Below are 17,115 nucleotides of genomic sequence, written 5' to 3'. Positions count from 1 at the left end.
GAGCCGTGGATGCTCAGTTGATGGTCCGAGTCCTATTTTTCATGCTTAAAAAAAAAAAAAAGATTTCTCAGGTCTTTGGAATCAGCCCAGAGTTGTCTTTGCCTGCTACAGGTTATGAATATCACACTGTTGAGAAATTAATTTTAACCATTCTGAAAAAATCCTCAGTGTTACTTGCACAGCGCAAGGTCCAAAGAGTGATCAGAAACCAACATGTTTGAAAATAAAATAGCAAACTATAACAGATGTATTTCCTGAAGACAAGAGAAAGTAATTACAATTTTCAGAATGTATTTAATGAAAGAAATTCCATGAATTTATCCCATTTTACTCTTTTGTACATGCCAAGAATAAGCAAGAGTAAAATACACATGGATTTAATTTGATATGGAACAACTTACAAGAACAAAACTTGTGGCTTAACTCTTAAAAATCCTCATGTTGCTTGAGTTACCCATAGACATCAGTAAATGAGACAAATATAATGCATAATTCCAAAACAACTGAAAATTGTTGGGATATTCTGTTTTTCTTTTAATCGTCTTTCTTAAAATACTTAAAGATTAGACAAACTATGCAAATGAAGAGTGTCAGAAATGGAACCTGCTTGACAAAAGGTTGCAATAAACATTCATTGCTGTCGGTGGGTTTTATTTTTAAACAACTCGCTGATCAGTGAATGCAAACTGCAGCCCAAATATCTTTAAATAGTAAGAATTGTTGCAAAAAACTCAAGAATCTGCAATGTAAGCTAAATCTTTGCTTTAGAAACCCTCGTTGATGGAAATAATAATACAAATAATAAAGTGCCTTTTTATTAAATAACAACATTTTATTTGGTATTACAATTCTTTTTGTCTATTTAGGCTTGTAAGCTTCTTCCAGCTGAAACCTTCATTCGAATTCTCATTCTGACAGGTTAGTATAGTGGAAAAGGTGGAGTTGGTATTCAGTAAGGATTGAATAGAATGCAAGACCTAATCCAGTCAAAGGTACCTTTTGACATTCTGTCTATATTCCATAATATTTTACTTAAAAAAATATTTTACACCTTGAAAACCAACTGCTACAGCAATATTTCTGCAACTCATCACAACTACAACCCACAGGATATCAAAGAGAAAGTTGTCTACAAGATTAACAGATTAAATGGTGGATCTACAGGAAGGATGGAAGAAGTGAGGCAACATGTGAATTAAAAAAAAAATTTTTTCAGTGCTGCATTTTCCAATGCCAGAAAACAGCTGAGAAAAATGTGCATGGTATAAGTGGAGTAAACAAATAATAAATGACAATGTGAAATCATTGAAATTATAAACTTCTTTTTTACTAGCAGATCTTGCAACAGGTCCAAGTCGTTTGGCCTTTCTCCCCTATTCAATATGACCATGGCTGATCACCCACATCAGTACTCTCTTCCCATGTTCAGCACAGATCCCTTCTTGCCTTCAGCATTAAGAAATGTACCTACCTCCTTTATGAATATCTTTAATGACTTCCACTCCTTTCTGTGAAACAGAATTCCACTGGTTCATCACCTTTAAGTGACGAGGTTTCTTCTGACAATACTAAATAGCGTTCCCTGTAGCCCGAGGGTGCACCCTTTGGTTCTGAACTCCTGAGCCATCAGTAACATCCTACCCTTCATCTTGTCTTCCTAGTCCTGTTATGATTTTATAGATCTACATGCGTTCCCATCTCTTCTAAATTCCAGTGAATACTGGGCTAATCAATCCAATCTTGCCTCATATATCGCCTTATTATTCTAAAAATGAATCTAGTAAACCTTAACTGTACTCCCTCCATTGTAAGAACATCCTTCTTATTAGGGAGGGCAACATTGCAGACAAAAATCCAGATGGGGTCTCACCACTGATACAAGTCATCCATGCTCCTATATTTGATCCCTCTTGCAATGAAGGACAATGTACCATCGCCAAAAACAACTCATTGTGATTTGGATGGAATATTACGAAGACGTTTTAAATTGGGAAATAAATTTGGTCAGTTCTGCACATATACCCACCTAGCATGAAAATCAGGAGGCTCAAACCATTTCTACATTTGGACTATAATAATATTTTAGCAAGTTAAAGGAAGCAAAAATATACTGTCTGTTCAAGAACTAAATTCGTTATTTACTGCATGTAAGCAACATAGGAAACAATAGTAGGAATGGGTCATTCAGTCCTTTGCACCTATTATCCCATTCAATATTACTGTTGATTTTTTCATCTCAGCACCATTTTCCAACACTTAACTTTGTATCCCTCAATCCCCCTTCTCACTTAAAAAAGTGTACTGAATAGAATTAGAAGCTAACCCCTCACAGTCCACTTGGGAAAGGATAGGGTGATATCTTTATTTTGATTTGGATTGAATGGCCACCTCTACTTTGAGATTTTGCCACCTAATTCTGGACATACTAGCCAGACATTACATCAACTTCACATCCTTTCAGTCAAGCAAGCATTTTACAATAAAATCATTTATTTTTCTTCAAAACTCAGAAGATTATAATAAGTGTCTGCTTAACCTGTCACCGTGCAAGCTCCTCAATCCCTCGAATTAACCAGATAAACCATTTTTTGCGATGGCTTCATTTATTTCCAATCCAAGTTGAAGTATGCAGAAGGACTTAAAAGTGTTTCAGACAGGTTGTATTAATGGTGCTCATAGTGACCTGGGCTTCCCTATGTTTAAATCATTGACAGTTAATGCGCTGGTACGGCAAGCAATTGGGAAGCCGGGATGTTATTGATCATAACTGCAAGAGGATTTCAGTAAACATTTGTCACTAGAATGACATGGTGCTCAGGTAAGACCAGCCCTAGAATATTGTCCCGGGTCAGGTCTTCCACAGGTTATAAATGAGGTAATTCACAGAAATCATGCTTTACGCAAATTCTCCCATGCCTTTTTAAAGGGACACAATATAGATGACTATAAAAAATGGGTATTTCTGATTTGGAGAAATCAGTTTACCAACAGTTTTCGGAACAGAACCATTACATAATCCAGGGTCTGCATGTACTGCAACGTGTTTTAGTTAAGTACAGTAACCTTATGGCATCTTATCAAAGATCTTCTGAGGTCCAAACACACCACATTCACTGGTTTCTCCCTTAACTATTCAGCAAGTCACAACCTAAAATAATCTTTAAGATTTGTTAAATTTGATTTCCCTTTCATAAATCCACCCAGATTCTGCTGAATCCAATTAGTCATAGAGTCAAAACATCATGGAAACTGGCCATTCAGCACAACTTGCCCACGCCACCCAACATGCCTCTTCTACACTAGTCCCACCTACCTGTAGTTGCTCCATATCCCTCCATATAAACTAAAACAAAAAAGGCTCGAAGAATCTTAACGGGTCAGTGACCTTAAATATTAACCATATTCCTTTCCATGGACATTGAATATTCCTTTCCATGGACTGTTTTACTCCATACCCCCAGTAGTGGTACTTGTGGGGTGAAACGATATAAATGCCAAAGATAACAATTTCAATAGGCAATAGGTGCAGGAGTAGGCCATTCAGCCCTTCGAGCCAGCAGCACCATTCAATGTGATCATGGCTGATCATTCTCAATCGGTACACCGTTCCTGCCTTCTCCCCATACCCTTTGACTCCGCTAAACTTAAGAGCTCTATCTAGCTCTCTCTTGAATGCATTCAGAAGCAGTGAATTCCACACATTTACAACTCTGACTGAAAAAGATTTTCCTCATCTCCGTTCTAAATGGCCTACCCCTTATTCTTAAACTGTGGGCCCTGGTTCTGGACTCACCCAACATTAGGAACATGTTTCCTGCCTCTAACGTGTCCAACCCCTTAATAATCTTATATGTTTCGATAAGATCCCCTCTCATACTTCTAAATTCCAGTGTAAACAAGCCTAGTCGCTCCAGTCTTTCAACATATGACAGTCCCGCCATTCCGGGAATTAACCTAGTAAACCTACGCTGCATGCCCTCAATAGCAAGAATATCCTTCCTCAAATTTGGAGACCAAAACTGCACACAGTACTCCAGGTGCGGTCTCACTAGGGCCCTGTACAACTGCAGAGGGACCTCTTTGCTCCTATACTCAACTCCTCTTGTTATGAAGGCCAACATTCCATTGGCTTTCTTCACTGCCTGCTGTACCTGCATGCTTCCTTTCAGTGACTGATGCACTAGGACACCCAGATCTTGTTGTACGTCCACTTTTCCTAACTTGACACCATTCAGATCTGCCTTCTTATTCTTACCACCAAAGTAGATAACCTCACACTTATCCACATTAAACTGCATCTGCCATGCATCTGCCCACTTACACAACCTGTCCAAGTCACCCTGCAACCTCATAGCATCTTCCTCACAGCTGACACTACCACCCAGCTTTGTATCATCTGCAAATTTGCTAATGGTACTTTTAATCCCTTCATCCAAGTCATTAATGTATATTGTAAATAGCTGCAGTCCCAGCACCGAGCCTTGCGTTACCTCACTAGTCACTGCAAAGGGGGATTATTTGTTTGAATATTCAGCCATAAATTTAACAATTTAAAATTTTAGCCATAATCGTTAGTATTGATCTCCAATAGATGCTGTTCTAGACCAATCTTTTGTTTTTTTAGCCTAGCCTATCATCCTCCTCTATTCATTTGCATCATTAACCTTTCTGTCAACTGCATTCCACAAATAACAGACATTCTCTTTTGTTCTCTCCAAAGCATTATCACCACCCTACATCATTGGATCCACTGACCAACCTCTGTACTTGTTTAAAACCTGTTACAACGTGCTCTCAATGCACAAACATTTTTCAGCTTCAATGAAAGATCATTGATTTGAAATACAAATCACATTCTCCTCTCCACAGAAGCTGTCTGACCTGCAATTTTTGCATTTATTTTAAATTCTTGTAAATGCCATGTATGAGTGAAAATGAAAAATCATTTGGAGTTCGTACTGTTTTTAGTAACTGACAAATTAAAATAATTGGTGTTAATCCACTTGTGTGCATATTTTAATTACAGTAATTATCTTATTGCTGCTACTTGATGAATGAATTCTTGCCACATCACAGAATAGTTAGTAAATGAAATACATACTTGTATTTTTATCAACTCTAGCTAATTTTCTTCCACCCTTACGATACAAAAAGAGAAAAACGTAGCCCCATAGAATGAGGGCATAAGAATTTAAGTAAAATAAACTTTAAATTATGAAGATACAGCTGCAGATGCAGTCAAATTAGAATTATTTTTGCTCAGGCAAAGAAATAGATAATGCCTGTTAAGAATGGGACATTAGGTAGGTCTTAGTGAAAGATTTAAGTCCCTTTGTCTGTAAAATGGAGAGAGATTTTGAGAGGGAATTTCAAAGCATGGGGCTACATCGGGCACAGTTACATCCGTCGGTGGTTGAGCAATGATTGGGAAGGGGATACACAAGAGACCTGAATTAGAGGAGCTCAAGAATTCTGGTAGGATTAGTGAACGTATCAGAGATGGAGAAGGTCAAGTCCACAAAGGAGTCAAACAAAAGGATAGGAATTTTAAATTGGAGGCGTAATAGTGACAGCAACCATACAAGTTGGTGAAGTCTTAATTCAATTCTTGAAATGACAAAAGGCATGGAGGATTATTCCGACAAAGGAGTTGAACCAGATGCAGAGTGAAGGGACAGTAGAGATAAAAGGATATAGAGGTTACCGAGTTGGAGATGGTCAAATCTTAAAGGAATTAAAATGGAAAATAATTGTATTATTAAAGTGACTCAACATGCAATGCCATTGGCCTGGATAATTAATTTTGCTTTTGTTTTTAGAAGTAAGGGTGAAAAAATGAAGAGGGGAAGGGAAGGAAAAAAATATTTTTAAGTCTCCAGCTTTTGGGGTTACCCCACCAATTGACAAAAATGAAACAGCAGACATACATTTTAATGTACAATGCTCCATAGACCAGCATACTTAGCACAATATTTGACAAGATTTGTACAAAAATAATATTATTAACTTGACGGTCATAGTAGAACAGAAACAACAAAAATGCAATCTACAAAATATTTAATAGTAAAATGCCACATCACTGCAACTTTAATATTTTACTGAACCATTACTCACTGTTTAGTGAGTTCATCTGAAGCACTGATGATGACTCTAAATGTTGTACATCTGTACCTGTGAAAATAACAGAATAAAAGTTAAACAGACTGAAATGGGACATGTCTGACAGAGGAAACAGCATACATAATTAGCATGTTACACGATAAAACACATCAACTCATTCGTAAGTGTTGTACTCAGCAATGGGGGTAAGTAACAAGCAGCCCATCAGATTATTCTCTAGATATAACCCCTTCATCATAGGAAGCTACAAGATCTTAGCAGTCTTTGCGTTATAGATATTTATAGATAAGAGGTATTTCCAGGATGGTCTCTATAGCGGTGGGATAACTCCAGAGTAATCCTCAAGGCTGTCACCATGGAAACCATGCATTAACTGAACCAGGGGATGCAGACCTCAACCAAAGGTAAGGGTGTGTAAGGCTCTCAATGATTATGCAGGAAATATAATATCCATTACACATCATTTGTATTCTCATCGTCAGTTGGTTGAGAAGTGATGTCTGAATGTCTGTACATTAGTAAAGATGCAATGCCTCATCTGTGTATAGAAATGCTACACCTTGTACATATAAAGAGAATGTGCACACTACACCCTCAGGGTGAATAGGCTTTTCACTCCCCTGCAACAAGATACAAGTTTTGCTCCTCACCACTGGCACTATATGTCAAAGGCACTAATACAATATAACTGACCCCTAGTTACCTCCAAAAAGATTCACTCAAAGTGTAGAGTCAGAATCAAAGATTAAGCCAGGTAGCCTTCATGGTTTTTATTGATGGTATCCCAAATTTATTAAATTCAATTTCACAGCTTGCCAAGGTAGAATTTGAACTCATAACCTCCGGAATTGCTTGTCCAAAACCATAAACAGTAGGATCTGCCACCAGTATAGTCTTTAACTGTTAATTAATAGAGACATCAATCACAATCGATGGTGAGCTCCATCCCCACTGTGACTAGCTTTCTTTGTGCAATTGTCAATATATTTTGGATTTGGTAAGATACATCATTTAAAGCAGCACTAAATTTTAGTGATCCAGTTACCTCAGTCATGATTAGTAAACTTTTGATATGATTTTCTAATAGGTGTGCCTTAGTAACAAGGCACTTACACACACAAAACCTCATTAATGGTGATGGACTATGAATAGCACTGCCTAACATGACCAATCAACAATCACACAAGTCATCAACAAGGCTTCTTCCAAGTTTTTGGTTAATTCATGTTATATTTAATAAAATTAGCATTTTCTTAGTGATATAGTTTGTCACCTTCACCTTTTCCTCCATCAAAACTAACATTAATTTTATTATCTCAATAATAAATCTCCCCATGTTGTTCTTTTTATTCTGCCTTATAAATAATCCTAAAATAAGAAATAGGTTAACCCACCCCCCCCCCCCCCCCCGCCAATTAAAACAATAAAACAATTAAATGTTCTTCCCTGCACCCCTCTTCCCAAACCAACCCATTCAGTTTCCAGGCAAAAAACAAGGGGCTGGAGGAATTCAGAGGTAGGCAGCATCTGTGGAGGGAAAAGAAAAGAGATTTCATATCAAGGCCCTTCTTCAAACTAATGGACAGGGAGGAGAAAGCTAGTAAAAGCTAGTCGAAGGCAGTTTACTGTACATTATGTGTAGGAAGGAAATGCAGATGCTGGTTTAAAACGAAGATAGACCCAAAATGCTGGAGTAACTCAACGGGACAGGCATCATCTCTGGAGAGAAGGAATGGGTGACGTTTTGGGTCAAGACCCTTCTTCAGACCACAAAATGTGTAGGAAGGAACTGCAGATGCTGGTTTAAACCGAAGATAGACACAAAATCCTGGATTAACTCAGCGGGACAGGCAGCATCCCTAGAGAGAAGGAATGGGTGATGTTTCGGGTCGAGACCCTTCTTCAGACCTACTGTACATTACTGTGAACCCATTCTATTTTTTTTTCAAATCACTTCCTCAACTGTACATTTACTGTGAACCCGTACTATTTCTTTTTTCAAATCACTTTCTCATATTTATACCCTCAGTCTATTACAGTCATCATGGTAATGAGTCTAAAGCAGAGGACTGTATTCAAATAATTTATTCTTTAATCTCTTTGTTCCAACATTTGCAACATCATCTCAAACATATTACATAACCACATACATCCTAACTTCTTCATGACTTTAATTTGAGTTTATGCATATTAGCTGTCACCATACTGTAGGCTCCACTCAATAATATTCTTGTAGAACAAATTTCTGCACCGAGCAACTCTTGCAACATCTTAATAAAGTATAAACCAGTATTATTAACTAGTCATCGGCAATTTTGTTTGGCACCAAATACAATAATTAATCTAAAAGCATAGCCACTTAGAATTGCACAATAAGAGAGCACAAATAAGCTGCAAGAAATTTGAGAAATGGGTTGTCCATGGAACCTACCATTCATTTTACTAAATGCAGTATGGAAGGTTTGATGAATGTTGACTTTCCAAATAAAAAGTCCTTCACAAAACACTCTAGATACTAGAATAGGGATATGATAGAAGAGAGACTACAGTAGCAGGATCACTCACATCAAGGGTTAAAATAATAAGTTGTATTAAAACAATACTTTTAATTTTATGAACTAACGGTGAATCAAGGCAGGTTTTTTTTAAGAAGGGCTTAAAAGACATGGAATATCCTCAGATGCTGATCATGCTGCCACCCTGAGTGCAGAATTAGTAACTGTGGGGCAACCACTCGGAGAACAGGCTGCATCTTTGGAAAGAGAAAGAGTCAACATTTCAGGTCGGAGAACCTTTGTTTGAATTTGGACGAAGGGTATCTGACCTGAAACAATTCTTTCTTCCCATAGATGCAGCCTGACCAGGAGACGATTTCCAATATTTTCTGATACATTTTAGATTTTTAGCATTTGCAGTTTTAAAAAATAATAATTTGCAGGACAACCAAGCACACTATCAGAGAGAAGCCATTAACACTACTTGCGTACACATATACAAGCTGGCATTAACCCCAACCAAATCATCCCCCGCCACAGCAAAAGTGATGTGCATAGTTGTACATGTAAGCAATATTTAAATAAGCAGTTCATCTCCATTAACAACTGTAAATCCCCCACCGCTCCCCACCCCCAAGGTGTCCCCCAAGGCTCAGTCCTTGGCCCCCTCCTCTTCATCCTCTACCTGTTCCCCCTTGGTCAATTAATCCGCCGTCATGGTCTCAACTTCCACTGCTTCGCCGATGATATCCAGCTCCTCATCTCCACCAAGTCAATCTCCACCACCACACACTCTACACTGACAAACTGCATCACTGAAATAAAATCTTGGCTTCAATCAAATTTCCTCAAACTCAACTGCAACAAATCTGAAATCTGAAATCATTGGTCCAAAAACGCTCACCAAATCCACCCAAAACTTCATCCTCAATATTGATGGTCTCCCAGTATCCACCTCCCCTCACATCCGGAATCTTGGAATCATCTTTGATCAAACCCTCTCCTTCGACAAACATATCAAACACATCACAAAGACAGCCTTCTTCCACCTCAAAAACATTGCCCGTCTCCGTCCATGCCTCTCCTCCACAGCTGCAGAAACCCTCATCCACGCCTTCATCACCTCCCGTCTGGACTACTGCAACAGCCTCCTCTATGGCGCACCCTCAAAAATCATCAGTAAACTTCAATACATTCAAAACTCCGCTGCCTGTCTACTCACCCACACCCCGATCCGTGACCATATCACCCCCGTCCTTTACAAACTCCACTGGCTCCCCATCCCCCAGAGAATCCAGTACAAAATCCTCCTCATGACCTACAAAGCCCTCCATAACCTGGCCCCATCTTACCTGACCGACCTCCTCCACAGGCACACTCCCACCTGCACCCTCCGCTCTGCTGCTGCCAATCTCCTATCCCCCCACATCCGGACCAAACTCAGATCCTGGGGGGACAGGGCTTTCTCCATCGCTGCTCCCACCCTATGAAACTCACTACCCCAAACCGTCAGAGACTCCTCCACACTCACCACATTCAAAACATCACTGAAGTCTCACCTGTTCAGTACTGCCTTCAACCACTGAAGGTCACCTCACCTTCTGTCTCCTTTCTCTGTTCGTTTACTTATTTATCTATTTATTCACTTCCCTATGTTCTCTAAATCCCTGTAAAGCGTCTTTGAGTATATGAAAAGCGCTATATAAATGTAATGCATTATTATTATTATTATTAATATTACACACATAAATATATTTGAAACCAAAGATTAAGAAATTACACCATAGACATGATATTGTTAAACTTAACTTGCATTTATATTGATGGCCAAATTGGGTTTCTACTAAACAAAAGCAACATCACTATCTTATAGTAATTTCAGTTTCTTAAGGTGATCTCCACCTGACACTTTATTTCTTCCTCATTCATTCTACAACACAAAAATATTTCCCTTTCCCCTTCTCCCTCTGCACTATGTCTCAGTTTCAAAACCTAAGCTTGGACATGGACCTCAAGATAAACAACATTTGGATTTCGAGTTGAGGCACCAAAATGTACTTCAGTTCTCCTATTTCTGAAATTGATACTATAGAGAATTACGGTGAACACTGTCAACAAGGTATATTTTATAGGGTAGATTTGAGTTTGCAGGCATATGGGAAGTGAGAGACAGTTTGAGGATACCTTGCATTTTCCGGGAAGCAAACCTTGGAATACATTAGTGTCTTATTATAGGACTCTTCTTCCATTACATGAAAAAGTAAAATATCAGCAATGTGGGCCATAAAGCTGTTGACCAAAGCTTCAAATGAACTAATAAAACGTATTGCTCGGCTCCAAAACTAAAAAAAAAATTTGATAGCTAAATTAATTAAGAAAATGTGATTGTTTGCACAAATATCAAATGAAGAAATAAGGTAATGAACACCCCGTGTGACTGAATGGAGCTACACTGTACAGAAGTGGAAGAAGCAAAGTTGGAGCAGCATGTGGAAAAAAGGACTGTGTGTCACTGGGTATTTAGTGGAATTAATATAAACTGGAAACCAGTGAGAAAATGGGAAAAACACTAGGAGTTCTAGAATAAAAACTTTGCTGAAATTTCTGAATTCCTAAATAACATTGATAACATTAAAAAAAAGCATTAAATATATTGATTTATTTTAAATGCATCTATAAACTATTTGGTACAATTTACATTCAAATAATTTAAGAAATATTTCAGAATTATGATATATAATTATTCAAAAATAAATTTGTATAGTGTGCTTATAAAGTAACTTAAAACGTAGGTAGATGCCAATATTAGACTAATATGGACATTGCCTTAAGTTAGCACCTTATACTCTGAATCAGAGAACTATTTTCCACTGCCATTTCAAGATTAAATCACATGTTCCAGAACAACTCTTCAATCTGCTGAAGGGTAGAGCGATGTTGTAAGTGTTAGGTGGCTAAACTGAAACTCCTTTTGGCTTTTCAGATGGATGTAAAAAGGTCCAATACCCGTTATTTAAAAAAATGCAGGAATGTGTTTTTGTTCTTACTTAACACTACTTCCTTATGCAACACATCTAGTTATTCATTTCATTTGCTGTTTGTAGTACCTTGATTTGTGTCAATTGGCTGCTGCATTTGCCATATAACAATTCTGCGTGCACTTCAAAAGCATTTCCCTAGTTGTGAAGTACTTTGGGCCATTTGGAGCATATAATCAGGCATAAAACCCATTCTGTAAGATGATTTTATAGACCAATAGGAAAGTAATTTATTTCCAATTGCTCTCAAGCTATCTTGCTCAATTGCCAAATAAATTAATTGAATTAAAAAGCTGTTTTAATGTACTGCTGCAATCATTACTGCCAGGCAGTCATCAAATGAAACAAAATTGTGGATGAAATACATGATTTTTGTAAGAATTTAATTATCCACCATATTACACAATTATCCTGATAACCTTCAACATGAAGACATTTTTCGAATAATAAAATGCAACAAGTAAACCACTGATTTAACTCAAATCATATACAACTACATTGCTCCCATTGTTAATATAAAATCGCAAATATTCATCCAAGAATTTATTAATGGTAGAAAATACTATAGAAAAATAGGTTATACATGAAAATCTGAAGTTACTTAAGCTTACTCCTAACCAACATTTTCAATGCTTCAAAAGTACAAGTTTGCATTGCAATCCTTTATCTATTCAAAAACTCATTACACCTAATGATCCGAGTCCACTTCCTGGCCTGAATGGGGTACAAAATACAACATTAGCAGATGGTCACTCACACAATACTTGCTGCTATATGCTCAGCAGCTGTCCAGTGAGAGGACCAGATGGTTATGGACAGATCAGAGTTGATATTGGTCAACATAATTCAAGCTGGTCATCTCAGGGAGTTCCAGCATCAAACAAAAACTGTTAACATCTGGAATAGTTTGAAATATTCCAACAGATTTTTTTGCAAAGAGAAGTACAAATATAGCCAATGCAATAATATGCAAGCTTTGATAAAACATGAGCTATAATGTTCTCCAATGCCTGAAACTTGACTGAAGATTTATCTCTACTCAAATTGTTTAACTTTTTTCCTAGATTTGCAATTGTATGTGCAACATAATTTATTTTGCATCTTATCCAAATTTACACTTTTATTCAACCTACATTATGTATAAAGCTAATTGGATTTGCCATCCAAATTAAATATAGATTTTCAGAATTCTGAACCATTTGCATTAATGTCCAAGTCTGTTATCCCATTTTTAATCTGTGTGAATTTGTACAATCAGAAATGAATGTAGATGGCGAAATCATAGGCTGCCAATCCAAATAAGTCCATTACATTAATCAGCAAAGTAAAGAAATAATATAATAAAATATAGCAGGAATAGGCTATGTGGCTCCTCATGCTTTTTCTAGCATTCTGTAAGGAAATCCAAGGAACTGCAGATGCTAGTTCACAAAAAAAGAAACAAAGTGCTGGAGTAACTCAGTGGACCAGGCAGTACCTCTGGAAAACATAGATACATTACATTTTTGATCGGCAGATGGTTGGGCAAAGGCCAGAGAAAAAGCAAAAGGCAGGAGATAAGGATAGAAGAGGTATGATTCGTGAAGTTACAGGAAAGAATATAGGGGGAAAGGGATCCATCAACGACAACAGGGGGAAACCATGTGCACCAAAGAATTAGAACATCTCAAATATCCTAGAACAGTAAGCCTCATCTTAGGAGCAGACGCGGCAGAGATGGAGAAAATTCGGGTAGAGGATAGAGTCTTTGCAAGAAGCAGGCTGGGAGGTGCAGTCTAGAAAACTGCAGGAGTTAGAGGGCTTACAGTAGACATCAGTCGATAGTGTATCCCCTCTGATGGAGACAGAGCGATTAAGAAAGAGAGAGGTGTCAGAGATAGATCAAGTGAATTTGAGGGCACGATGGAAGTTAGTAGTAAAGATAATAAAATCAACGAGTTCTGCATGGGTGCATGGGATATCCCCAATGCAGCCATTGAAATGGTGGAGACATAACTGGAGATACTATCAGTATATGTTTGGAACAAGGACTGTTTGACGTAACCAACAAAAAGGCAGGCATAGCTGGTGTTCATCGCTACACCTATAACTTGAAGAAAGAGAGAGGAGTCCAAATAAAAGTAGTTATGAGTAATGACAAAATCTGCAAGGCGGAGAAGAGGGTTAAGTAAAGGAAATTGATTGGGTCTCTGTTCAAGGAAGAAGCCGAGGGCCTTGAGATCTTCCTGGTGGAGGGTGGAGGTGTAAATGACCATGGTAAAGATGGCCTAGAAATTGAAAGTTATTGAAGAGTTGAAGGGCATGTGAGGTAACTCGGATATAGATCAGAAGGGACTGGACAAGGAGGGGAGTGATAGAATTAAGGTATTTTCAGAAGGGTTATGTGGGTCAGGAGCAGGCATAAACAATGGGTCTGCAAGGATAGTCTTGTTTGTGGATTTTGGGAAGGAAATAGAAGAGAGCAGTGAGTGGCTGGATAACTATAACGTTTGAGGCTGTGGAGGAGAGAGCACCAGAGGTGATGAGATCAGTAACAGTCTGGGAAATGTTGGCCTGGTGTTCATCTGTGGGGTCATGGTCAAAGGGTGGGCTAGAGGAGGTGTCTGAGAGCTGGCACCTTTCTTCTGCCTGCCAGATAACAACAGCACCTCCCTTGTCAGCAGGTATGATAAATGTTGGGATTGTTGCTGAGTGAGCAGAGAGCTCACTCTGACACCCAATAAGATGATAGCCATCTGATTTTGACCATCCTCCATAATCCATTAACCCAGCTGAAAATAAGATTTAATTCGGTTCACTGTGTAGTGTGGATAAGGAGTTGCAATTGGGATAAGAAGTAAGGTTGGACAAGTGGATGAAAAGGTGGGGAAGGGAGATTTTCATTTTGATACACTTGTTCATACTGAGAAGAATTGCATCACAGAATTGGGACAGAAGGCAGCCAACTGGCCAATCAAGTCTGTCAGCTTCTGCTTAGTATCATCCCGTTATTACCATTTCCCACTTGTTTCCCTGTAGCTGTTCAATTGTTTTCTCTTCAAGTTCATCAAGTTGTTCAAGATCATACCCGATCCCTTTTGGAAAACCATATATACTGTTGTGCACTGAATTCAAGATCATAACTAGCAGAATGAGAAAGTTGTGTTACTTGTGGTTCTTTGCCCAATCACGTTAAGTCAATCATCTTTGCTTTTTCCCCCAACAGAACCATTATCTCTTTATTCTCTATCTAAACCCTTCTTTATCTTTGAACCCTTCTATGAAATCACTTCTCAAACTTTTCTCCTCCAAAGCAACAACCCAAGCTTCTCCCAATCTATTTATTCACAAAATGCTTGAGTAACTCAGCAGGTCAGGCAGCATCTCGGGAGAGAAGGAATGGGTGATGTTTCGGGTTCTTCAGACTAAAAAGGGTCTCGACCCGAAACGTCACCCATTCCTTCTCTCCCGAGATGCTGCCTGACCTGCTGAGTTACTCCAGCATTTTGTGAATAAATTGATTTGTACCAGCATCTGCAGTTATTTTCTTATACCTCCCAATCTATCCATGTTGTGGAAGCTAACTGTAACTGAAGGTTCCAGCCCAGAACCATTTCAGCAAGTCTAAATGCGACATTTGGGTCTCAGAGTTATTCTGTGATAACTTACAATGTTCTGATCTGATAAGCAAATATAGAAAGTGGGCAGAGCCGGATTAAGCTAGTGCGGGGCCCGTAGCATAAAGGGGCCTTAAATACGGGACAAGGTGATGTCACTGCCCGCGCACCATGTGACCTCGCCCAGCCAGCAGCCACGTGCTCCCGCTCCACCAATGCTGGCCGCTCGGGCCAGAAGGCGGGTTGCAACCTCCGTTCAGCGAACACACTCGGCCCCGCTCCCGGAACACCGTTAATGTTAACGAGCTCCATTAGCCTACACTGTCCAGGACTACAGTCGCCTGCGGGCCTAATAGGGGACTCTCAGAGAGTATGTGATGGAGGGGTTTAGTTTAGAGATACATTGCGAAAACAGGCCCTTCGGCCCACTGTCCGTATCAACCAGCAATCCCCGCATATATTAGGTTCAATTTTACACATACACCAAGCCAATTAACGTACAAACCTGTACGTCTTTGGAGTGTGAGAGGAAACCGAAGATCTCGGAGAAATCCACGCAGTCTCGGGGAGAACGAACAAACTCCGTACAGATGGCACCCGTGGTTAGGATGGAACCCGGGTCTACGGTGCTTCACACACTGTAAGGCAGCAACTCTACCGATGCGCCACCATGGGGAGAATGACGGAGGATTGCGCAAAGAGGGCCAGAGGAGCGGGATCAGAGGGTGCCAGAGAAGTAGAGACAGGGAGGGCCGGAGGAATGTAGAAACGGTAGGGCCGGAGGAGTGAATAGAGGCGAACTGGAGGTGTAGGGATGAGAGGGACGGAGTAGGGGTAGGGAGTGCTGGAGCAGTGGATGCTGAGAGGCATGCAAGGTGTGGGTAGAGGTGGTAGTAGAAGAGTGCAGGAGGAGACAGGGCCCGGGAAGTGAGGAGAGAAGGCCGGGGGATTGGTGATAAAGAGGGCCCGAGCTTTTGGGATGGGTGAGAGGGAGTTGCAAGATTTTGGAAGTATGGGCCAGAAGAGTAGAGAGAGACAGAGAGAGAGACAGAGAGAGAGAGACAGAGAGAGAGAGACAGAGAGAGAGAGACAGAGAGAGAGAGACAGAGACAGAGAGAGAGAGACAGAGAGAGAGAGACAGAGAGAGAGACAGAGAGAGAGAGAGAGACAGAGAGAGAGAGACAGAGAGAGAGAGACAGAGAGAGAGAGACAGAGAGAGAGAGAGAGGGGGGGGGTACGGACGGGTAGGGACTGAGAAAAGGCCGAAAGTGTGAGGGAAAGTGCCTGAAGAAATGGAAAGTAAAGGCCGGAGGAGTAGGGAGGCCGGAGGAGTGGGAGAGCTGGGGGGTTGATGAGGTGGTGAAAGTGGCCCGGGGACTTGAGAGACAAGAGCCGATGAGCGAGGAGTGAGAGGGCCGGGATGTGTGGGGAGACAAGGCCAATATTCGAGCAGAGAGTTCCGGAGGAGTGAGGTGTTTGGGTAAGGCCAGCGGTGTGTGGAGCAAGAGGACCGGAGACTGGGCAGTTGGGCGGTGACACGCCGGCTGCCCATTGGTCCGCGCAGCCGCACCAACACATTTAAACCGTGGCAGTTGGGGAGCAGCGCGCGCAACACAGCGCCCCTCAGTGTGATGCCGATTTCAAGCATTTAGTTTGCAAACATTTAGTGCGGGGCCCTCAAAAGTGCGGGCCCGTAGCAAATGCTACTTTTGCTACTATGATAATCCGGCACTGAAAGTGGGAACGGAGAATTTAAGAATTATTTTTGGCACAAATATATTGTAATTGGGAGCTTTTTTTTAATGGTGACATGGGACAGGCAGGAGGGGTGGAGATAGGCTATGTACAGAATGGCAGTGGTCAAAT

The 17,115-nt window shown here is 40.0% G+C and overlaps 1 protein-coding gene across 5 annotated transcripts in view; it reads right to left on the bottom strand.

Moving 5' to 3' along the window:
* Positions 1-17,115, bottom strand: part of LOC144608554 (nuclear receptor subfamily 6 group A member 1) — a 234,437-nt gene that overhangs the window by 171,985 nt on the left and 45,337 nt on the right. For all 5 annotated transcript variants that reach the window (XM_078426490.1, XM_078426492.1, XM_078426491.1 and 2 more), the window contains one exon: positions 6,115-6,171. In XM_078426490.1, the coding sequence (XP_078282616.1) occupies positions 6,115-6,171 (57 nt within the window). The remainder of the gene's footprint in view (positions 1-6,114; positions 6,172-17,115) is intronic.

This window comes from Rhinoraja longicauda, chromosome 31 (genome assembly GCF_053455715.1).
Source record: "Rhinoraja longicauda isolate Sanriku21f chromosome 31, sRhiLon1.1, whole genome shotgun sequence".
NCBI lineage: Eukaryota > Metazoa > Chordata > Chondrichthyes > Rajiformes > Arhynchobatidae > Rhinoraja > Rhinoraja longicauda.
This window is presented reverse-complemented; position numbering and strand designations above follow the sequence as displayed.